This window comes from Populus euphratica, unplaced genomic scaffold, assembly GCF_000495115.2.
Source record: "Populus euphratica unplaced genomic scaffold, PopEup_1.0 scaffold358.1, whole genome shotgun sequence".
Lineage (NCBI taxonomy): Eukaryota > Viridiplantae > Streptophyta > Magnoliopsida > Malpighiales > Salicaceae > Populus > Populus euphratica.
This window is the reverse complement of record NW_011500248.1, coordinates 211,876-236,012: the sequence shown is the minus strand read 5'-3', so window position 1 is coordinate 236,012 and position 24,137 is coordinate 211,876. Positions and strand designations below refer to the sequence as shown.

General features: G+C 33.3%; 1 protein-coding gene across 1 annotated transcript; it reads right to left on the bottom strand.

Moving 5' to 3' along the window:
* Positions 1–1,425: 1,425 nt before the first annotated feature.
* LOC105112694 (uncharacterized) lies at positions 1,426–3,908 on the bottom strand. Its single transcript, XM_011008472.1, has 4 exons — positions 3,372–3,908; positions 2,620–2,876; positions 2,320–2,503; positions 1,426–2,219 (listed from the first exon to the last, which is right to left on the bottom strand). The coding sequence occupies exons 1-4, from the start codon at positions 3,741–3,743 to the stop codon at positions 1,602–1,604; spliced, it is 1,431 nt and encodes a 476-aa protein (XP_011006774.1). The 5' UTR covers positions 3,744–3,908; the 3' UTR covers positions 1,426–1,601.
* Positions 3,909–24,137: the final 20,229 nt, after the last annotated feature.

The following is a 24,137-nucleotide window of genomic DNA, read 5'->3' as shown; positions in this document are numbered from 1 at the left end:
ATTCATGTTTTTGATGAGTTATTAGTGTTTGGATACATAAGATAGGACACGCTCTGCATTCTGTGAAAGCAAACATGCTGATGGAAAAGTATTTCAACCGGAAGAATGGAATTGAAGATTCATGTAATTATGTTAAAGAATTCTTGATGATTTTAAGCGGTTGAGAGGATGGAGTCACTGAATTAGTTGGTTTTTGGAGGAAAGCAAGTGGGATTTATTGGATCGTGGAGATGAGTTTCTGTAAGTTCTTTAATTATGAGTTCCTATCTATTGAAGAAGGTGGTGGTGGAGACGAGAGAGGTTCTGGACAGTAACATTAGTTTTGGTGGCAAAGTTGAAGGTAAACAAATGGGAGAGGAGAATTTTAATTAAAGCACCAAATGCAATCCCTCTCTCCCTCTCTCTCTTATTGTTTTGCTATGCATAATTTTACCAGCATATGTTTTATATATCTTCTTGGGGATGAACCATTCAAATTGTTTCCTCTTATCAGCAATTCTGAAGAGACATTGTGTAGCAGCAAACAGGGAATGCTCTCAACAAGTAAACCATAAGATAAATCTAGGAATTGCAAGGTGTGGTTATGAACCTGCAGGCATTTTTGCCGCTTTGCTTGTTCAGGTTACAACCAGCTAGTTTAAATTGTAAAATTTGCGTTATTATAATTGTCAAGGTGAGCGATTTTGAAACCATTACGTGAGATGATGAAGGACTCGATCTTTGTTAAGTTACGAAGAGAATTCCCCAGCAAACAAATTATTAGAGAGATCTAAATGTTTGAGAGAACTGATGTTACTGATGAACCTTGCATCAATTAGTTGGTTGTGAGAAATCTTCAGCACAGCAAATGACTGAGTTTTGCAAAGGCACCTTGGCATATCTCCTTTTAATTTATTTCGTGAAAGATCCAACAAGTGAGGAGTAGGCAAGTTCCCCCAGCAAATCTTGGAACTATCTTGCATACATGTGTGCTAGGATTCAGTAAAAAAAAAAGATAAAAAATAAAAAATACATGTGTCAATTCCATTAACTTATTAAATTTGTATTACGAGAATGATATAATCATATAAAAAAATTAAAATAAATTATAAAATTTATTTCTCAATCAACTTAATATTAAAGGATATAAAATTAAAAATAAAAATCAACTAAAAAAAATAAGTGAATCGGATTAACTGGTGATTCAAGTAATGAGACTATAATAATTTCATAAAAAACAAATAAAAAACAATTATAAATTTGAAATCCTAATCAAACTCATGTTATATAATAAAATTACGAAAACAATTCAAGTTAATCCATTTTAGTATTTGAAATTTTTGTGAAATGCTGAGATAATTGTATAAAAAAATAAAACAAATTATAAAAATTAATTTTAATGATAAAATTAAAAATATATTCAATTAAAAAATTAACATAACAACCTTTTTACTTTAACTCCTTTTCCTTGAACTCTCTAATTTCCATAATTATTTGTTGGGTTAATACAAAGAACATATTGCTCTTTTTAATTGTGTATTTATGTATATATCAGATCCACAGCAACGAATTTTACATCAAATACGTTTCAAGGTACGAAGTATTACTCTTCTTTTGTACCATTACCTATTGCGAATTGCTTCCACTGCTCCTATAATTGCTAAACCAATCAAATACCATGTAATCCCAGCTAATGTCACTTGTAACCAAGAGCTATTTACAATCTCCAATGCGAACGAACCACCGACATGCTCATTCAATCTACCACCTGTCCCTTCTCCTACTTGCAAATGTATTATAACAGCTGCAATTATTGCAGGCACCATTGGTATTTCCCATCTTATGGGATTTGTTTGCCTTCTCTCTTCTCCCCTATCATCTTGCTCAAGCTTCTTTGGTTCTTTAGTAGTTGGAGTCTCTGGGGTGGCTCTGGAGCTAGAACTATTGAGTGAGGCGGGAAGAAAATGAGTTGATGGAATCCAATACTCGTCATAATATAAGGAACTTGATGGGGTTTGACGAAAGGGCCTTGTGCTCTCTCTTGCTTTCTTTCTTGCTGCAGCAGCCTCCCGAATCTTGTTGATATTTGGCTGAGGAGATTTTCTGACGATCCTTGCCAGCTTTTGACAAGATTCTGGTGAGTCTGCTCTTGCTTTTGGTGATTGCCAGTAAAGCCAATTTGAGATTGATCTAATTGCTTGGAAAGCTGATATTCTTGCTTCTCTTTGCAGGTCAGATTCCTGAAATGAAAATATTCTATGGTTAATCATGTTATAGTTGATGTCAACTGCCATCGGTTCATAACTAATGTTTATTATCCTAATGGTGTGATCAAGTTACCATGGAGTTCTGAGGGTTGGCTTTGTTCATTGCATCAACAAATCTGTTTTGGAATTTTTTCACATCTATGAAAATGTTGGAGACACGCCCTCCGGCTGTATTGCCTCCACCAACTCGAACGCTGCCTCGAGGCTGCTTGGACATCAGGAACTCTAGCGCTGCCAAGTCTGACCTCTCCACAGTCCTGCATTTCTCTCAGGAAAGTTAAAAACAAAATGAATTTATTTTGTTGGAACTGTCTTGTGTCTCTAGCAGCAGAAATCAATGTATTCAACTATTTGAAAGATTTATGATCTTTACGAGATGCAATCGACAGGACATGCGTCTATTGCAGCTTGGATTTTGTGCTCAGGGTCAGCCCATTGTGCAACAACTCTTGCTCTTCCGTAAACTGATTCGATAGCAAACGTTTTCTCTGCAATCAAGGCACATTTTAAGCAACCAACACACTTCACTTCATCGACAAAAACAGCTCTTTGTTCACTTTCTGAGCCAAACCATACTGAATATATTGGTTTGCCAGAGTAGCCACGAAGTTCTGCCATCTTTGCCTGTTCCTGTAAAGCAAATGAACACGAAAATTAATAAATCTCTGCTTGAATATTCTCGCATGTAGGCAAAACAAGTGCTTCATGTTAATTTAAGAAATTTGATTGGAATTTCTCTTTAACAACTGCTTCATGATAAAAAAATTGGGTGGTCTTGTAGCTATGGTGACTTAATAATGTTAGAGCTTGAGATTAATTATGTATATAATCACTTATTTTAAATGGGATTTAGTTCTAGAACAACCGGCTCAAAAGTTCTTCATGTTAGAAATCCTCAAAAAAAGTTCATCTGGGCAGCACCGACAAGGAAGCCTTAAGACATCAAAGATCTATCGGGCCAAGATCTCATTTGCCATGGTTGGGCCACAACTCTCAACATGCATGATTAAAATCTGTTCATATTTTACGGTTTCTATGTTGAAGATAAACCACAGAAAGACAAAACATCCACGGTCGGAAAATTCATCCTTGGTTTCTCTAATGTATGGATAATAACAAACTGACCTTATCGTAAGCCAAACGTGAATTTGGATCAGACAAAAGTGAATAAGCTTCGTTGAGTATAATAGCCATGTCATGTCCTGCTGGCCCTGCTATGTCAGGGTGGCATCTTTTTTGCAAAGTCCGGTAAGCTATTTTTATCTGTGAATGATCGCTTGAGCTATCTATACCTAGAAGATCATAGAGATCAAAGTCTGTGATTGATGAATAAGAAGACGAAGACGAAGACGATGAAGTAGCCCTACATGTCATAGAATAGTTACACGTTTTCCTAGACGACGTCGGAGGGAAGGAAGTGAAGGTTTTTGGGGTTAAGAATTTGGTTATCATTGAAGCAAATGGCGTGTATGAAGAAGGCAGGCAACCAGCAGGCATTTTGTTCTCCTCACACAGAAGATAACAAGTGGTGGGGGGGAAGGAGGTTGTAGATTTGTAGCTTCTATTGGTTCTTTGGAACTAGATATTTTAGGCAGGAGGTTCACGACATGAGATATTTCTTTAAAAATGATGTCTCGTGCAAAAATTCCATTCACTGAAATAAAAGTGAAAATCCTCCTTTTAAAGGGGACGACGCCTTGTTATTTTTGTTTTCAATAAAATATGTGTTCGATCCTTAATGCTAAAGCTGAAAAGAAAAACAAATTAATATTTTGGGAAAAGGATTGAGAAAAAAACAAGGGTGTTATACCGCGATTGAATCAAAAAACTTTTAAACCTAAAAAAAAATTATTGAGGTCTAGATAATTATCTGGGTATTGTTATTAAATCTAATTAAACGGGTTATTTATAAAAACTCTTGATTGATTTTTTGTTTAGTTTAAATTTTAAATTAAATTGAGTATTGTTTTTATATAATTTAATCAATTTAATAAGTCTAAAGAATAAAATATTTTTTTTATATTGAGATGATGATATATTAGATCTATCCGAACTTTGAGGCTTAATTTCTTAAACCCGCAACTCGGATTATGGAGTAGTTCTTTTAATTATTTTTTTTACTTAATAATATGATAACAAAAATAGATATTCGTAAAATTAAATATCAATCAAATATCAAAATATTTGCTTGAAATTGTGATAACTTTATAAAAAATAAAAAACAAAAAAATAAATTATGAATACTAATTCAAAATCACTCACGTATTGAAGGATAAGATAAAAATAAAGCGCCAAAAAGAATTTAATTGTAAGAAAGAAAATTAGAAGATGAAATTAAAAAACAAAAAACTAATTGATTTTATTATTAAATTCTATCCAACAGGTTAACCTTGAAACTATTCAATTTAATTTCTTGTTTAACTCGAGTTTAAAATTAACCCATATAAAAGTTGACTTTAGATGAGCTAGTTGACTTGGTGAGTCTAAAAGTTATCTAGACAACAGATAAAAACATGGTTTAACTTTAAAATAATTTTAATATAATATTTATTTTTTTATAATATTAAGATGATGATATATTGAATCATTTCATATTTCATAACTTAACTCGTAGAACCTGCAACTACAACCTAGATTATGCACTCCGCATGGTTTAAAAAATTTAATTTTTAATTATTTTTTATTTAATGATATGATAATAAAAATAGAACCTTGTAAAAATTTAGTATCAACTACATATCAATATATTTATTTAAAATTGTAATAAATTTATAGAAAATAAACTAAAAGAAATTAAAATAATTAATTCAAAATCAATAAAATGTTAAAGGAATTTTTTTTTGAAAATTAGAATTAAAAAAAAATTATTTAAAAAAAAACTAAAGTGCTTCTCATTGTTTACGTAAATAATAAAGTATCATAAACTTGTTTAATTATTTTAGTAGAGTAGCAGTAACTAGTTTAAATGATGGCACTACATTACAAATTGAATTTTAAAACATATTAATATAAAAAAATATTCAGGGTATAAGAAATTGTTCGACATTGTTTTTAAACTCATCCTAATAAGTTAACCTTAAAACATTTTAATCCAATTTTTTGCATAACTCGAATTTAAAATTAAATTGTATAGAAGTTGTTTTGATATGATCCAATTGACTTGATTGATTTAGAAAAAAAAACCTAAACAATCGGTAATAAATATAGTTTGACTTTAAAAAAAGAAGATGATTTTTTACTAATATTAAAACAATAATATATCAACTTAGATTTTGTAGTGTAATTAGTCAAATTTATGATTTGGTTGATGGACTATATTGGGTTTAAGAATTTTATTTTTTTAAACTATTTTTTATTTAATTATATAATGACAAAAATAGATGTCTAAAAAATTAAGTATAAACTAAGTATTAAATTAAATTTATTTGAAATTATGATAATTTTATAATAAATAAACTAAAATAATTTTAAAAAAATTCAAAATTAGAGAAATATTGAAGAAGAAAATTTTAAAAAATAACAAGAAAAAAGAAAGAAGAAAGAAGAAAATAATAATAATAAAAAAACCCCACCTCCTAGGCATATGAGAACAGAGGTAACGTTAAGAAAGCCAAGTTTTTTAGACGTGCAAGGAAATAGTTGGTTGTCACTTTTGTACACAGGTATGTTGGCAAATTTGTCAAAGTCTCCTCGTATCAGGTGGCTTTTATATATATATATATATATATATGTTGAATGCTCATATTAGGATTTGCTATAAAAGGGTTTTCATCATGCTAAGTCATGTGCAATTTCACTTCATTTCAAATTAAAAAAAAAAAGTCAATAAATAAATTAATATATAAAACCCTATAAATTATTTTATGGTTAAAACGGATAGTTAGAGTTTTTCATACTTTTTGGGCCCGGATGCACTCACAGCCTCTCTTTTTTACAATCATTAGTTTAAATTTCTGGAACAGCATACAGGCATTGATTCTAGAGATTTTCAGCATTGAATCCATTGATTATAGCGAAAAATAGTGTTGTTTTTGTATTATAATCTGGTTTTTTATGAGTATTTATTTTTATATTATAATTTATTTTTTAAAGTGATTTTCAAATTATTTTTGAAAAATTATTAAAATGATATTTTGTAATTTTTTTTTAAATTTTGATGTGTTGATATATATACACACATTCCGATGGCTTAGCATGTATATTCTTGAGAGGAGATGATTGAACGTTTATGAAATATTTTTATAAATTTATTTAGAGTAATGAATTTTTTTTTAATCATTTAAATATTTTTATTTTATTTATAGTATATTCAATATTTTTCTATTTGTTACTTTTAATTAGAATAATATATAGCAAAATCAAAATATAATACTTTATATATAAAATGACTTAATGATCATTAACATAACTATCATGTGAGTCTTTTTATAAATACTAGCAATTTTTTTATATAGATTTATCATGTAAATCAATTTAATGTATATATTATCTTACAAGTATTTACATAATAGTTTTAAATACCTCAGTTTATGAGAATAATTATTTTATTTTATAAAGAAAAATACATAAAATGTATCTCTTAATAACTTTAATTAATATCCAATTTTAATATAGTATTGAACAAGAAAATTTAAAAATAATATTTTGATATAATAAGAATATTAAAATTATAAAAACTTCATTATTTTCCTTGTAAAATATTTTTATGCAAGACTTTATCTTTATTTTAGATTTATTAATAAAATATTTTAAAAAATGAATTTTTATTAATAAATTAAATATATTTATATGTATAGTAACCCATTAACTACTAACTACGCGCCATATACACTAACAACAATTACAGTTAAGAATCTACGTGGCCAGTTTGGGTTTCTCAAGTATGGTGAGGAGCAAGGATAATCATGTAAAGCTTCCCAAGTCTTCAAAACACACTCGAGGAATCAGGACAGGCATTTTATATCAATGACTAGCCATTGGGAAAGGTAAAACTTCTTAACATTTACAGAGTTTATAGAACATTATAAAATATTTAGTTTTTAGAATGATTCTCCCCAAGTTTTTATATTTCTTTGCAAAACGGCGACCATCTACCATAATTATTTGGAATAACAAGCATGGAGATTCAAAGACATGCATGATTCTGGTAATGACTAGCAACGCTCATGGTATAGTAGTCTACTTTATTCGTAAGAAAATACCATTTGCTCTATGAGAAGCAATCTCTAATAATTGTAAAATGGGGAGATCAGAACTCAGAAGTGTGGAATGAGTTCGGCACACTCCTGTGGGTTCTTCAATCCAGGGAAAACCATCTTTGTTCCCGGGATGTTCTGCAGAAACAAATATCATTTGGGTACTCAGCAGTGCAGTGCACAGATGCAGGTGTATTTTTGAAATAGTATGTTTTTAATTGGAATTACTGTTGCTTTTACTTATTTTTTATGATTTAAATTTCATTTGGAATTTAAATCAATATCCTTAAAAGAATTTTAAACACATAAATTGATTTAACGCTTGAAAACTGAATTCAATTCCAACTTCTTCATGAACCTAGACACTGGCTTGATGGATTAGGAAATTCAGCAACCTGAACTTTTTGTGGCTTTGGAACCAATCAGATTTCAGTCGCACCATAAATTTTCATCCCAGAAAAGCCAGCACATGTGGCCAGATAATTAGTTAATAATACAAGTTTTTTGATCATATAAAGCTCCCTTGAGAGTTCGACTGGCCCAGATTCTTAATAGTACTAAAAATGTAATATAGAATGATCACCCAGGTGGGAACTTGTACCTCTCAGCTGTCATCTAGAAAGAATACCTCTGTGGTCAAGCCAATGAGCCAGTTAGCGTAGGACTACAAAAACTGGCAGCAGCAACGCATCTAACATCATCTGTGCAGTGCCAGTAAGCGTTGCTTAATCCCAAGCATATTGGGAAGCAGCAGCAAAATTTGCATTTTCTCTCGGGAATCACAACTATAGGTTTTGAGTTCACAGATAAAAAATGAAATCTATTCCACAGTATTCATTAGATTGACAGTAGACAGTAAAAAACTGTTGACTAAATAAGCTGCTTACTGCTGCTTGGACCAATCTCTGCAATGTCAAAGCGGACTTTGGATCAGATGCGATACCCTAACATTGACCCAGGCTGTCGCTGCGGTAGGTCAAGAACTACGGTGACTGCTTCCAATGCTTTGTGCTTCCCATCATGACCACGACCACCACCACCACCAAAAGACATGTCTAGAAAATAAACAGACATAAAGCCCATTTGACTCAGTGTTTGTGGTAGCGTTTTTATTTAATGATGATTTCATCTTGTTTGGTTACAAAATAAAATGCAATTTTCATTTATGGACCCACCATTAAATGCATTCAAAACTCAATTTTGTAGAATCTATTTTTAAATGCTACGTTTTTACTCTGTATATTTTTGTAGACAGGAGACGAGATGGAGTAGAGCAAAAATAGAGGGAAAAAAAAAAAGGACCGCCATCCATAAATGGATAGTAGCTCCCTTTCACCACCGGCCTCTATCGTTCCCACCGCCATACTGCTGTTCCCCTTTTCCTTTCCCTTTCCATTCTTCATCGCTGTCTTCTGCATTCTCCACTGTTCTGCAACGTGATTTCACTCTCCATTATTCATGTTGTATATGAACAGTGGAGAGTGACTAGCCTCCAGCGTTTTCACTATTCCTCAATCCATAACCGTTATGCTGCTTTTTCTCCTTCTCCTTCTCCTTCTCCTTCTCCTTCATTTGAGCTGCTCTCAACTATTATACAAAGTGAACAGTGACTGACCTTTGCGATTCCCACCGTCACGCTGCTCTTCCCTTTCCCTTCCCCCCTTCTCCTTCTCCTTGGGATTCACCAAAAATGCATGTCTAGAAAATGAACAAACATTATCAACAGCCCAAGCAGGTTAACATCAAACAACTTGGAGCCAATTCCTAAGTTACTAGGCATGAAAAGACCAGAGGCAATGAGAAAAATTCAAAATGAACACATTACACATACAACCCAAAAAGAAATGATAAGTACTAGTGAGCTCACAGGTCAAAAAGTGGTGGATCTACTTTCCACAATAGTTGCAGCACATCAACATCAAGCTTTCATGGAATCATAATTGTTGAAAAAATTGTTTAAAACACGGTTAATTAGAAATCAAATAAAAAATGAGGTTTATTCACCTTCAGGATCAAAATTTTGTTGGAATTTAATTTACAACATAAAATATTAAATATTAAATATTAATATAATTTAAATAAATTATAAATAAATAAAAAATTAATATCAAAAGACCTTTTGTTTGATATATTTTAGCTATACCCTTCTTGAGGTCTAGCTAAACCAATATGCATCACTATTACCCACTATTTTTTTTCAATTTTTTGATCGAAAGGACTTTACCTTCATGGTATTTTTTACGGGTTCATTCTATCTATTGTTAAAAGAAAAGAACCAAGGGATTAAAGGCCTCATTTAATGCTATTGATCAGGCAAAATCAATGTTTAAATATGTTGATCAAGGGCTCCTCATTTAAAATTCTCAATAATTTTTAAAATAAAGATAAAATAACTCATCCTTTAGGATGAATTTGGGCAGAACCAAGATAAATACCTCAAAACACCCCTTATAACTCCTTGCCAAGGGAACGTGTATTGACACGATTAAAAGATTGATATCTTCTTCTAAGTGCAGGAGTGTCGAAGTAATAAATAACCCGGCAAGACCGGAGTAAAACCACAAGGAGGTAAATTGTACAAATTATAAATAATAATGATACAACAATAATAATAATAATAACAACAACAATAATAATAGTAATAACAATAACAATAACAATAATAATAACAATAACAATAACAATAATAATAATAATAATAATAAAGAAAAAAAAGGAGAAGAAGAAGAAGAAAATGAGAACTTTGAGATGGAACATTAATGTAACGATTAAACAATGATAATAACAAATATCAAGGTTAGAAGATCCACTAATGGTATGTCAAACAAATATAGTATAAACTCTTATTATTCAATTGGAAACTACACATAAAGGAGGTTCCAATCATATTATAGATTGTTAACATGATTATATTAGTTATCTTATTCGATTAATGCTAATACTTGTAAATCTCATCAAGTATTCATGATTATAACTTATGTTAACAACAAATCAAGTTCCTTTCATAGCTCAGGTGTCGGTTATACCATACATTATGGGCTATAAAAGTGTCAAGCATTTGTTGTACCAAGTGTTATACAACATAAATCAAGATTAGTCATTTAACAAGCAAAGTATGAAAGAGTGAACAAGATAACAAATACAAAACATGTTAGTATCAAACATTAAAGTCCATATTAAGTTTACGCTATACTTATTCTTACACCATTAGTGTAACCTTTTCACCTTGACATAATAGACTTAGCTAGACATAATGAAAGAAAGAAAAATAAATAAACAAAATAAGAACATAAATAAGATAAAAGTTAACTAAGTAAATGAAAGGAAATGAAAGGCATAAACTTGATATTAATGAAAGCAAAGCATAAACATTACAAAAAATACAAAGAGGGAAAGCAAGAGCATGATCTTGCTCTGGAAACCAAGATGCCTAAATACATGGCAAATGCCTCCTTTTATAGGCTAAAATTGAGAACTATTGATTTGATGACTAATTGATGAGTGGGTGACCAACTCTTGACTTGGTGACATCCCTTATTTTCTCTTGTCTGCCCAAAACGTCATTGATAACGTCAAAATTGGAGTCACTTGAAAACATGAAAGTTGTAGGAAATTGTCTCAGATTTCTTGTGTAAATAATTCAGCTCATTTGGACTTTTATAACTCCAAATATGGGCCAAACACTGAATAGTGCTCGGGCTGAAAGACAGATTCGGACTTCTTTGTTGTTGCTACAATTTGGACTTGAAAATGACTCTTTTAGATCTTAGGCTCCATATGAAAGTTGTAAGCCTATGTCTTATCTTTCCATCCATATAAAGTGGACCTAAAGCTGAGATCTACAGCTCCAGATATGATCTAATTACCGAACAGTATTTCGGTTTGGACTACACCGACATTTCTTTTCTAAGTTTGGCCATCTCTTTGTCCTTTCAATTTCAGTTCTTAAATTCATCAATCAATCATTTCATTTATATGATAGGCCTGCATTTAAAATAACATTTACCATAAATTAAAGGTATCTTATATTATTAGATACGTTATTATAAAACATACTTTAGTTAAGGAGTTATTAATACTTCAAATGCGAAATGATGATATAAAACCTTGATAAAAATACACTTTTAAGTACTAATCACCCCCCCAACTAGCTTATTACTAGTCCCTAGTAATCAAAGCGCTAAAATAGAAAAACAATTTGCAAATTCCACAAAGCAAAGTATTAATCTTTCAACTTCCATTAATCTATCCAGATAAACAAACTCTCATTAAATTTATATATTTGCTCAATACCTCTTAACAAAATATTAATAAACCTTTCTTTTGTGCTCAATATATCAACACATAATTATAGGGCGTTTTTTTGAAGAAAACAAAATTTTTGTTCTAATGTTTAAGGTTAACTTCCTTAGGTTAGAATTATTTTTTTTTCTTTTTTTTAATATATATACATATAACTTAAAACACCATGTATGTTTAATCCATATAACGAGCTTTCGGCTAATGACTCCCAGACTAGTTGGTCTTAGGGCATTAGGTGTTAAGACACCCCTACGAGCTTAGTAAGTCGAGTTGTAGATACTGATATGTAGATAGTGCAATGTTTGATTCCCTTAAGCTTTTCTCCTCAACCCATGTAACAAGCGTTGGGCTAATAGCTCCCAAGTCAGTTGACTTTAGGGTATTAGGTGTTAAAACACCCCTTCAGGCTTAATTGCTTAGGTTAGGGAGGCTACGAAACCAAACTTATCTACATTTTTATTATCATTATTTTTTTTATTTTTTTTGTGTTTTTCTTTTTTAATTATGTACTATCCTTTTTCCCTTAGTTGTTACCTTTAACAAAAGAACATAAATAATGTAATAATCCAAAATGCAACCCACAATCATATGTTAAAGTGTGTGTGTGTAAATTAAGGTTTAAAAATACATGTTAAATGAGTATATGAGCATAATTAAGTGATAGGAATACGAGAGTTTGTAAACCTGAATATTTCAAGAAGTATTATGATAGATCTTATTAAGAATGGTTACTAAGATGCGTCTCAAGAGTCATAAAAAGATCTCATTTACTCTGCCATCATAGTAACAACAATTTTGCACATACTTTATGAAATAGAAAATACAGTTAGTTTTTTTTTTTTTAGCTACTACCCTCTCCCCCCAACCAAAACGAGACATTATTCTCAATGTTCTAAGGTAGAAAGATAAAGTATAGAAGATATCACCTGAAATAACGAACACTAATAAACCTGAAACACACTGAAACAAATATAAGAAAGAACAAAACACAATAATAAAACCAAAAGACATAAAGATTCACAAATGAAGACTCAAATCTAATCTAAGCTTTTTACGGCTTTTCTTAGATGACCAATTTATACAACTCATGGAGGGATCAATTATAAGAATGAAAGATTGTAGTTGGTTAATCAATTGTTCAGCAGTAGCAGCAAAGATTATGATTTGTCGTGTAGAAGATATTAGAAATTCCTGTTCCACAGCATGATCAAGAAAAGACAACGTATCATAATAACCATTAACATTTAATAAACCTATGGGTTTATGGTGAATGTACAGTTGGGCCCAAGAGGAAATATGGAAGATCTCTTCCAATGTGCCTAGAGCACCTGGTAAAGCAATGAAGGCATCAGCATGGTTAAACATTGCATTCATTCGAGCAGACATTGTGGAGACCTATAGTTCCTCTCCAATTGTTTTTCCAATGATGTCCCCTTGTGCTAAAGCTTCAGGGACGACCCCTAAAACTTGACTACCTCCTAAAAATACAACTATGGACACACTTTCCATTAACCCCAGACTGCCTCCCCCATACACTAAATGAATCTTTCTCTCAGCTAGCACCTAACCAAGATGATTTGCTGATTCTAAAAACTCATTTTCTTTCCCAGGACTAGATCCACCGAAAACACAAATATTTCTTATGTGATGACCTAAGGAATTTGCCATTGCTACACACTTCTATATTTGTTGAATGTATGGGTTGAGTAGAAATGAAAGAAAGGAAGAGAGGATTTTATAGATAAGAAATTGAAAAGGCAATCATACCACCTATGTATAGGCTAGCTAGAGTCTTACACACACACACTCTCTCTCTTTATTTATTTATTTATTTTTGAAAAAGCATGTGTATGTACAGGTAGTTGTGATTGTGGCTCACATCTTCCCTTGGTTTTATGTCCAAGAACGGCTTAAACGCCCTCTATGGGTCAGGGATAGGTTTTCTTAAAAACTAGCAAACAAGTTGTTAAATCATTTGCAAATCTCCCAATAAAAGTTCTTCACTTCGTTCAAAAACTTTTCTTTGTGTTGGGTACTCCAATCAGCTGGCAAATCTCCTAAAGCAAGAAAATTGATATTTTTATCATACCAAGGAATTGGACTAAGAGAAAGTAAGGATTCGTTAGGAAAGTAATCATCGATTGGTGTGATGTCAGATGTCGAATTTGTTGTCACTTTTGACAAAAGATTCGTATCAACATTTTCGGTGTGTTTTTCATCTGTGATTTCTTCCTCAGAATAAATCATTTGCAAATCTTCAGATTCATCCAACTCATTTTTATTTAAAGTAGATTCAAGTTAATCATAAACTAATTCGTTAATATGATCTATTTCTTGTAAGTCATTATCATCTCCAGGTTGCTTCCAAATGTTGAAAATATTCATCTCCAATGTAATGTTTCCAAATGATAGCTTCATCAGTCCCTTCCTATAATTAATCAATGCATTAGAAGTTGCAAGAAATGGACGTCCTAAAATAACGGGAAATGAATTACATGCTTCAACAGGTTCTGTGTCCAAGATAACAAAATCCACAAGATAAATGAATTTATTGACTTGTACTAACACATCTTCGACTATTCCTCTAGGCACTTTTACAGATCTATCGGCAAGTAAATGAGTTATAGAAGTTGGTTTTAACTCACCTAGATTGAGACTTTAAAAAACTGAATATGGAAGTAAATTCACACTGGCTCCAAGATCAAGTAAGGCTCTTTTAATTTTATGTTCTCCAATAAAGCAAGAAATTGTAGGACAACCAGGGTCTTTATATTTCAAAGCATTATTGTTCTGAAGAATGACACTTACTTGTTCGGCTAAAAAGGTTTTCTTTTTCACATTCAGTTTCCTCTTCACAGTGCATAAATCTTTCCAAAATTTAGCATAGGAAGGAACATGTTTAATAACATCCAGGAAAGGGATATTGATTCTTACCTGTTTGAAATTTCAAAGATTTCAGAGTTGTGATTTACTTTCCTTTGTTTGGTCATGGCTTGAGGAAATAGAAGTACTCGCAGGGAATCAATCATTTCTTTGTAATTTTCATATTCAACCTCTTCTTTACCCTTAGAGATTGACTCATCATCTTTCTCACAAGGTTCAAGAGTGGGTTTTTCAATAATGTTACTACTGCGAAAACTAGTGACTTGATTAGTATTTAAAAGTGCATTTTTATCAAGGTTTTATATCATCATTTTGCATTCGAAGTATCAATAACTCCTTAACTAAAACATGTTTTATAATAACATATCTAATAATATAAGATACCTTTAATTTATGGTAAATATTTATTTTAAATCCAGGCCTATCACATAAATGAAAGGATTGATTGAGGAATTTAAGAAATGAAATTAAAAGGACAAAGAGATGGCCAAACTTAGAAAAACGATGTCGGTGCAATCCAAACCAGAACATTGTTCGGTAATTGGGTCATATTTAGAGTTGTGTATCTCAGATTTAAGTCTAATTTATATGGATGGAAAGGTAAGACATAGATCTAGAACTTTCATATGGAGCTCAAGATCTAAAAAGGCCATTTTCAAGTCCAAATTATTGCAATAACAAAGAAGCCCGAATCTGTCTTCCAGCCCTAGCACTATTCAGTATTTGGCCAATATCTAGAGTTCTAGAAGTCCAAATGAGCTGAAGTTTTTACACAAGAAAGCTGAGACAATTTGCTACAACTTTCATGTTTTCAAGTGGCTCCAATTTTGACGTTTTCAATGATGTTTTGGGCAGACAAGAGAAGATAAGGATTGTCACCAAGTCAAGAGTTGGTCACCCACTCATCAATTAGTCATCAAATCAATAATTCCCAATTTTGGCCTATAAAAGGAGGCATTTGCCATGCATTTAGGCATCTTGGTTTCCAGATCAAGATCATGCTCTTGCTTTCTCTTTGTATTTTTTGTAATGTTTATGCTTTTCTTTCATTAATATCAAGCTTATGCATTTCATTTCCTTTCCTTTACTTAGTTAACTTTTATTTTATTTATGTTCTTATTTTGTTTATTTATTTTTCTTTCTTTTATTATGTTTAGCTAAGTTTATTATGTCAAGGTGAAAAGGTTACACTAATGGTGTAAGAATAAGTATAGTGTAAACTTAATATGGACTTTAATGTTTGATACTAACATGTTTTGTATTTGTTATCTTGTTCACTCTTTAATACTTTGCTTGTTAAATGACTAATCTTGATTTATGTTGTATAACACTTGGTACAACAAATGCTTGGCACTTTCATAGCCCATACTATATGGTATAACCGACGCCTGAGCTATGAAAGGAACTTGATTTGCTGTTAACATAAGTTATAATCATGAATGCTTAATGAGATTTACAAGTATTAACATTAATCGAATAAGATGACTAATGTAATCATGTTAACAATATATAATCTGATTGGAATCTCCTTTATGTGTGGTTTCCAATTGAATAATAAGAGTTTATACTATACTTGTTTGACATACCATTAGTGGATCCTCTAACCTTGACATTTGTTATTATCATCGTTTAATCTTTACATTAATACCTTGATATTTGTTATTATCATTGTTTAATCGTTACATTAATATTCCATCTCCAAGTTCTCATCTTTTTCTTTTTCTTCTCTTTCTTTACTACTACTACTACTACTACTACTACTACTACTATTGTTGTTGTTGTTGTTGTTATTACTATTATTGTTGTTTATAATTGTTTATAATTTGTACAATTAACCTCCTTGTGGTTCGACCCCGGTCTTGCCGGGTTATTTATTACTTCGACACTTCTGCACTTGGGAGAAGACATCAATCTTTTAGTCGTGTCAAGTTTTTGGCGCCGTTGTCGGGGAGGTAAGTTCTTGTACAAATTATAGTATTTATTTTAGTTTCTCTTTTCACTTTTTTTTTGTATATAACTTTGTTTCTTGTCTCTTATTTATTCTTCTTTTGTTTTTTTTTCTTTTATTCTATTCCTACACGTGCATGAGAGTGTGGTCACGTATATAAAGTGGTAGACTTTATAGGGTATCCTCATCATTTTCAAAAAATATAGCTGAAGAAGATAATCAATTACTTCATAATGAGAATAATAAGAATAACCGTGCTGGAATACTTAGAGACCACATGAATCCCACAAGAACAAGTGCACCATCATGCATAGTTTTTCCTCCTGATACATCTTATTTTAATTTTAAACTAGGTATTATTCAACTTTTACCTTCTTTTCATGGCTTAGAATTGGAAAATCCATACTTGCATTTAAGGGAATTTGAGGAGGTCTGCAACACGTATAATGACTCAAATTGTGGCATGAACACCATCAGATTAAAGCTTTTTCCTTTTTCATTAAAAGATAAAGCTAAAACATGGCTACAAAATTTAAGGCTAGGATCCATTCATTCTTGGGATGAAATGCAACAACAGTTTTTAAAGAAGTTTTTCTCATCTCACAGAACAAACTCTTTTAAAAGACAAATCACCACTTTCACTCAAAAACCTGGAGAAACATTTTACCAATGTTGGGATAGGTATCGAGACTTGCTTAATACTTGCCCTCATCATGGTTTTGAAACATGGAGATTGGTTTCACATTTTTATGAAGGTTTAACACCTAGAGATAGGCAAATGGTTAAATTGATGTGCAATGAAACTTTTGAAGATAAAGACCCTAATGAAGCAATGAAGTACTTAGACTTCTTAGCTGAAAATGCTCAAAATTGGGACATTGCAGGTACTTATGAAGCACCGAGTAAAACTCAACCCCATACATCTAGTGGAGGTATGTACAACCTTAGGGAAGATCATGACCTTCAATGATGCGGATCAGCCTAACACCAAGCGTAATCATGCCAACAACCCATTGGAGGTGCCAATTGGGCCAATCACAAGAGCTAGGGCTAAGAAGCTTAAAAAAGCATTGAATGGGCTTGTTCAGAACATATGGAACAAAATGGACCTAGAGGGGCTTGGGACATTTAATGAGCATGAAGGACAGCCTTTAATTCATTTAGTTCAGGTCCAAGAAGAGCCCAATTCATGTGGAACAAGGGGTTGATGTGTCCGGCCCAATACCAGCCTTGTAGGCTTGTCTTTTTCTAATACTACAAGGATAAAGAGTCAGCAATTTATTCTCCTAACTAAGTAAGAAAGTTGGCCAAATCTTATTCCTAAAGAGGGGAGGACTATTTAATGCTTTTCCTCACTTAGGAAGGAAAGTAATTAAATCAGCAACAAAGGAGGAAATTTGTTTTTTTATTAAATCAGCAACAAAGGAGGAAATTTGTTTTCTTATTTGTCCAAGTTAAACAAGGAATTCCAAGCTAATCAAGGACATCAAAGGGGGCAACAACACAAATTTTCCAAATCAGATTTTTCCAATTTTGTTTAGGACTTCTTAAGGGTGAAAAATCTGATTCTAGCTTATTTAGGGTGGTATTTTCGGATTTTTAGTATTTTTAGAATTTTCTTCATAGTTTTTGGGTTATTATTACTTATTTGGGTCAATTGTAAGTGGGCTACATATAAGTCCACCTAAAGGAGGTCCATTAGGGTTTCTTTAAGTTCAAATTCAGTATAAATAAAGGCATAACCCAAACATGTAAAGGTTACGTAATTTTCAGATTAATAAAACTTCTTTGCTGCACTTATTGTGTGATGGTGGGATAATCTCCCTTCCTTGGTTCTCTAAAGAACTGAAAATTACTTATCGAAGAACAACTGTCTTCGTGGCGTCATCCTTATACTTCTCATTTGCGAATCAATATTCGTTGGGTAGGGGTTTCCGTTTTCAATAGTGCTGGTGCCTAGGTACAAGTTATCTTTGTGTCACACTCCTATCAAACCTGATTTACTTGGCTTTCTAGGAATTGGCGTCTTTGCGTGTGGGTTGCATGACCATGTGATCACGAGGTTTGCATCATTTGGTATCAGATCTTGGCTCCATTAATCAGGTTATATCCTCCTGAAATTTTCGTTTCTTGTTAATTCCGCAAAAAAATTCCTTAGTATCCAATTTCTTGTTCTCCTTGAATTTGCAGCATATAAAAAAAAAATTGTTATTTAATTCTGTTATTGTTCAAAATATATCAGTAATATAAAAAAAAGAGAGAAAAGAGAAAAGAAAAGAAAAGTTGTTCAAAAAGACGTTTATTAGATTCTGCCGCAGAAAACTAAACAAGGGACAATTGGATCAAATCAACTCATAATTAGCTTAAATTTGATATTATAATTACTGGGGTCCTAATAGCATTACATATCAAATTTGGGGTCAATTGGATATCATTTTCTTTGGGTTTCAAATTCGGGTCTATTGAGGTCTGATTCTACTGGGGTCCTAATCGCATTACATATCAAATTTGGGGTCAATTGGATATCATTTGCTTTGGGTTTCAAATTCGGGTCTATTCAGGTCTGATTCATAACGTTTTTACGTCAGTATATCAAACGTTGTCATAAATTGCTCAAACCTTATATTCTGTCTATTTGGGTTGATATCGCACTATATCTGAAATTTTAACTCAATTGAACATTATTTACTTTAGGTTCCAGATTCGGACTTAACTTGTCGTAAACGAGTCTGTCTTGCGTCACCGTTTCAAAATTCGCTTGCTTTTTGTTGATTTCGTTTCTTGTAGTTTATTTTTATCATATCCAATATATTTGGGTGTTGTTTAATGATTTTTCATATTTTTTGTTTCTGTTTTTATTCGCGTCTTCAGTTTCGTTCATATTTCGGATAGACTCGCTTGCTACTCACGAGACTATCATCGCAGTTTCGTTTTGCTTGTTTTCTAGTTTTTTCATTGCTTCTTGAGTCATATATATATTTGGCTAGCGCTGCCAAGTTGGTTCTATTTGGTGTTGGTTTCAGTTTCGCAAGAACCGCAAGAAGGTGAGACGAGAGGTGTGAGCGTGTGAGGATATTAAGAGTGTTTGAGCGAAACACGAGTGACGTGAGGATAAATTTTCTTTTACCACTAACAACTTTTTGCAGGTACTATCATGTCAGATCAAAACAATACACCGCCCCATCCCGAGGGAGAACTTACATTTCAAATGCAAGCCATGACACAAATGATGGAGAGGATGAATTTTGTGATGGGAAATGTGTGCGACAGACTTGATAGGGTGGAGAAATGTGGTAACGAGGCTGGTACGAGCACCCAAAATGTGAAGCTTGGGGTGGAACCGAAAGCAAACAATAGTAGTAGGGCCAACAGGCCAAGGTGGGCTGATTGTGACGATTTTGAGGAGGCCGTTGGTGATATCGGTGATGGTGGTTTTGATGATGAGGCCATAGACTACCGAGAAGGTTTTTGGCAGCCTAGAAACCGAAGGGATTATGGGAATAGAACTAGGGGCCAATTCGGCCAAAGGGAAAATTTCCGTAGTGTTGGGGGACATGCTAATTTAGATGGTGATTTGGATGCTATCAAACTGAAAATACCTTCTTTTCAAGGTAAAAACGATCCCGAGGCATATTTGGAGTGGGAAAAAAAGGTGGATTGGATTTTTGATTGCCAAAACTATTCGGAGGTGAAGAAAGTGAAATTGGTAGTCATCGAATTCATGGATTATGCACTAATTTGGTGGGATCAGAATGTTACTAGTAGAAGACGGACTGGAGAGAGGCTGGTAGCGTCCTGGGAGGAGATGAAAGTGTTGATGAGAAGGCTATTTGTGCCTAACCACTATTATAGAGATTTGTATCTGAAATTGCAGGGTTTGAATCAGGGTTCTAGGTCCGTGGATGAGTATTTCAAGGAAATGGAGATTGCCATGATTCGGGCCAACGTGATTGAGGATCGGGAAGCTACTATGGCTAGGTTTCTAAATGGACTGAATAGGGACATTGCAAATGTTGTAGAATTACAACACTGTGTGGAATTGGAAGACATGGTCCATATGGCAACGAAGGTAGAGAGGCAAATAAAGAGAAGGGGCAGTACACGTTTTCAAACCAATTCGGCTTCATCTTCCTCAACATGGAGGCTGAATTTGAAAAGAGAGGGGGCTGTCCAACCAAAGCCTTATGCAAAGGCTGAACCACCTAAGGCCAAAAAGGATACTTATACGGATGGGAAAGGTAAATCTGAATCTCAACCTACTCGTGATAGAGATATTAAATGCTTTAAATGTTTAGGGAAGGGGCACATTGCATCTCAGTGTCCAAACCGAAGAGTTATGCTTATAAGAGACAATGGGGATGTTGAATCTGAAAGTGAGAAATCTGAAAGTGAAGAGATGCCACCCTTGGTGGATTGTAGCGATGAGGAGATTGCATATCCTGTTGAGGGGGAGGCTTTGGTTATAAGACGTGCGCTAAACATGCAAATCAAAGAAGATGATGTAGATCAGCAACGGGAAAATATATTTCACACTCAATGTCACATCCAAAACAAGGTATGTAGCATGATAATTGATGGAGGTAGTTGTGCTAATGTTGCTAGTGATACACTTGTGAAGAAATTGAATCTGAGTTGTATTAAGCATCCTAGGCCTTATAGATTGCAATGGTTGAATGAATGTGGTGAAGTGAGGGTTACTAAACAGGTTTTGATTGCGTTTGCTATTGGGAAGTATTCTGATGAGATTTTATATGATGTCGTCCCGATGCATGCTAGTCACTTACTTTTGGGGCGTCCATGGCAGTTTGATCGGAAAGCGATTCATGATGGGTTTAGAAATAGGTTCACTATTGTAAAGGATGGTAAAACCATCACTCTTGTACCTCTTTCTCTGAAAAAATTTATGATGATCAAATCAAATTAAAAAAGGAATGTGAGGATGGGAAGAGTGAAAATTCACGTGAGGACAATGGTGAGAGAAAATCATCAGATTCGGCTAAACCTAAATCATTAATTAAACCGGTTGAGAGTGGAGGTAAAAACCGAGGAGTGAAGAAAGTAAGCTTGTGTGATGATAATAATGTTGAAAAATTAAAGAAACAACCTAATTTTTATGCAAAAGGATCTCAAATCAGATCTGCATTTTTCACTAATAAGCCAATGATCTTACTTGTGTATAATGAGGCTTATTTTAACACTAACGATCTTGATTCTGCTATTCCTAGTGTGGCTGTTTCTTTGATGCAGGAGTTTGATGATGTATTCCCTGAAGACATCCCTAATGGATTACCACCATTAAGGGGGATTGAACATCAAATTGATCTTGTGCCCGGAGCTTCAATTCCTAACCGTCTAGCCTATAGAAGCAACCCTGAGGAGATGAAGGAGCTTCAAAGACAAGTAGATGAGTTGATGATGAAGGGGTACATTCGTGAGAGTATGAGTCCTTGTGCTGTGCTAGTGCTACTTGTGCCAAAAAGGGATAGAACATGGAGGATGTGTGTTGATTGTCGTGCTGTCAATAACATAACGGTAAAGTATCGACATCCTATTCCTAGGCTTGATGACATGCTAGATGAGTTACATGGATCATGTATTTTCTCTAAGATTGACTTAAAAAGTGGGTACCATCAAATTAGGATGAAAGAGGGTGATGAGTGGAAAACTACATTTAAGACTAAGCATGGTTTATATGAATGGTTAGTCATGCCGTTTGGACTTACAAATGCACCTAGCACGTTTATGCGTTTAATGAATCATGTCTTGCGTGCATTTATAGGTAAGTTTGTTGTTGTGTATTTTGATGACATTTTGATCTATAGCAAGAACTTAAATGAGCATCTTGATCATTTGCGTAATGTACTTAGTGTGTTGCGTAGTGAGCAATTATATGCTAATCTTAAGAAGTGTACCTTTTGCATGGAAAAAATTGTGTTTCTTGGCTATGTCGTTACTGCACAGGGTATCGAGATGGATGAGGAAAAAGTTAAAGCCATCCGAGATTGGCCTACACCAAAATCGGTAAGTGAGGTAAGGAGTTTTCATGGACTTGCTAGTTTTTATAGAAGGTTTGTGAAGGATTTTAGTACTATTGCTGCACCTTTAACTGGAATTGTGAAAAAGTTTGTTGGATTCAAATGGAATAATGCATAAGATGAGGCTTTTAAATTGTTGAAGGATAAGCTTTGTTCGGCACCTGTTTTAGCTTTGCCAGACTTTACAAGAGCTTTTGAAGTAGAATGTGATGCGTCAGGTATTGGTATAGGAGCTGTGTTAATGCAGGATAAGAGGCCCATTGCATATTTCAGCGAAAAACTTAATGGGGCAGCCTTGAATTACCCTATATATGACAAGGAACTCTATGCCTTGGTAAGAACTTTAGAGACGTGGCAACATTACCTGTGGCCTAAGGAGTTTGTCATACATTCTGATCATGAATCATTGAAGCACTTGAAAGGGCAATGTAAATTGAGTAGGAGACATGCCAAATGGGTTGAATTTATTGAAACATTTCCTTATATGATCAAGTATAAGCAAGGGAAAGAAAACATTGTGGCTGATGCACTTTCACGCAGGTATGTTATTTTATCTACTTTGGATGCTAGATTTCTAGGATTTGAACACATAAAAGAATTGTACAAGGATGATAGTGATTTTGCTAATGTTTACAATGCTTGTGAAACTTTAGCTTTTGGAAAGTTTTATAGACTTGATGGATATTTGTTTAAAGAGAGTCGTTTATGTGTTCCATTAAGTTCTATGCGTGAATTGCTTGTACGTGAAGCACATGGAGACGGGTTGATGGGGCATTTTGGTGTTGTTAAGACTTTGGATGTGTTGCATGAGCATTTTTATTGGCCTAAAATAAAAAAAGATGTGCAACGCATATGTGATAAATGCATAACTTATAGGAAAGCAAAGTCTAGGACTCAACCGCATGGCTTGTATACCCCTTTGCCTGTACCGAAAGAACCTTGGGTAGACATTTCGATGGACTTCGTCTTGGGTTTACCTAGGTTAAAACGGGGCAGGGATTCCATCTTTATAGTTGTTGATAGGTTTTCAAAGATGGCACATTTCATTCCATGTCATAAAACTGATGATGCAACTAACATTGCTGATTTGTTCTTTAGGTAGATAGTACGACTTCACGGGGTCCCTAAGAGCATTGTTTCTGATAGAGATATTAAGTTCCTTAGCTATTTTTGGAAGGTTTTATGGGAAAAAATGGGTACTAAACTGTTGTTTTCAACTACTTGTCACCCCCAAACAGATGGACAAACCGAAGTAGTTAATAGGACCTTAACACAACTTTTGCGTGTTGTCATTCAAAAGAACGTAAAGAATTGGGAAGATTGTTTGCCATTTATAGAGTTTGCATATAATCATAGTGTGCACTCTACTACTGGATTTTCACCATTTGAAATTGTGTATGGATTTAACCTTTTAACTCCAATGGATTTGATTCCTTTGCCTATTGATGAAAGGGTTAGTTTGGATGGTAATCGTAAAGCACAGGTGGTGAAAACTCTTCAAGAGAGTGTGCGGTAACAGATTGAAAAG

Excerpts from the sequence above, each read along its gene's own strand:
- LOC105112694 (XM_011008472.1), bottom strand. The coding sequence starts at position 3,743 with ATGCCTGCTGGTTGCCTGCCTTCTTCATACACGCCATTTGCTTCAATG. Across the intron at positions 2,877-3,371 it reads CACGTTTGGCTTACGATAAG|GAACAGGCAAAGATGGCAGA; the intron begins GTCAGTTTGTTA and ends TTTGCTTTACAG. Across the intron at positions 2,504-2,619 it reads TGTCCTGTCGATTGCATCTC|GACTGTGGAGAGGTCAGACT; the intron begins GTAAAGATCATA and ends AGAGAAATGCAG.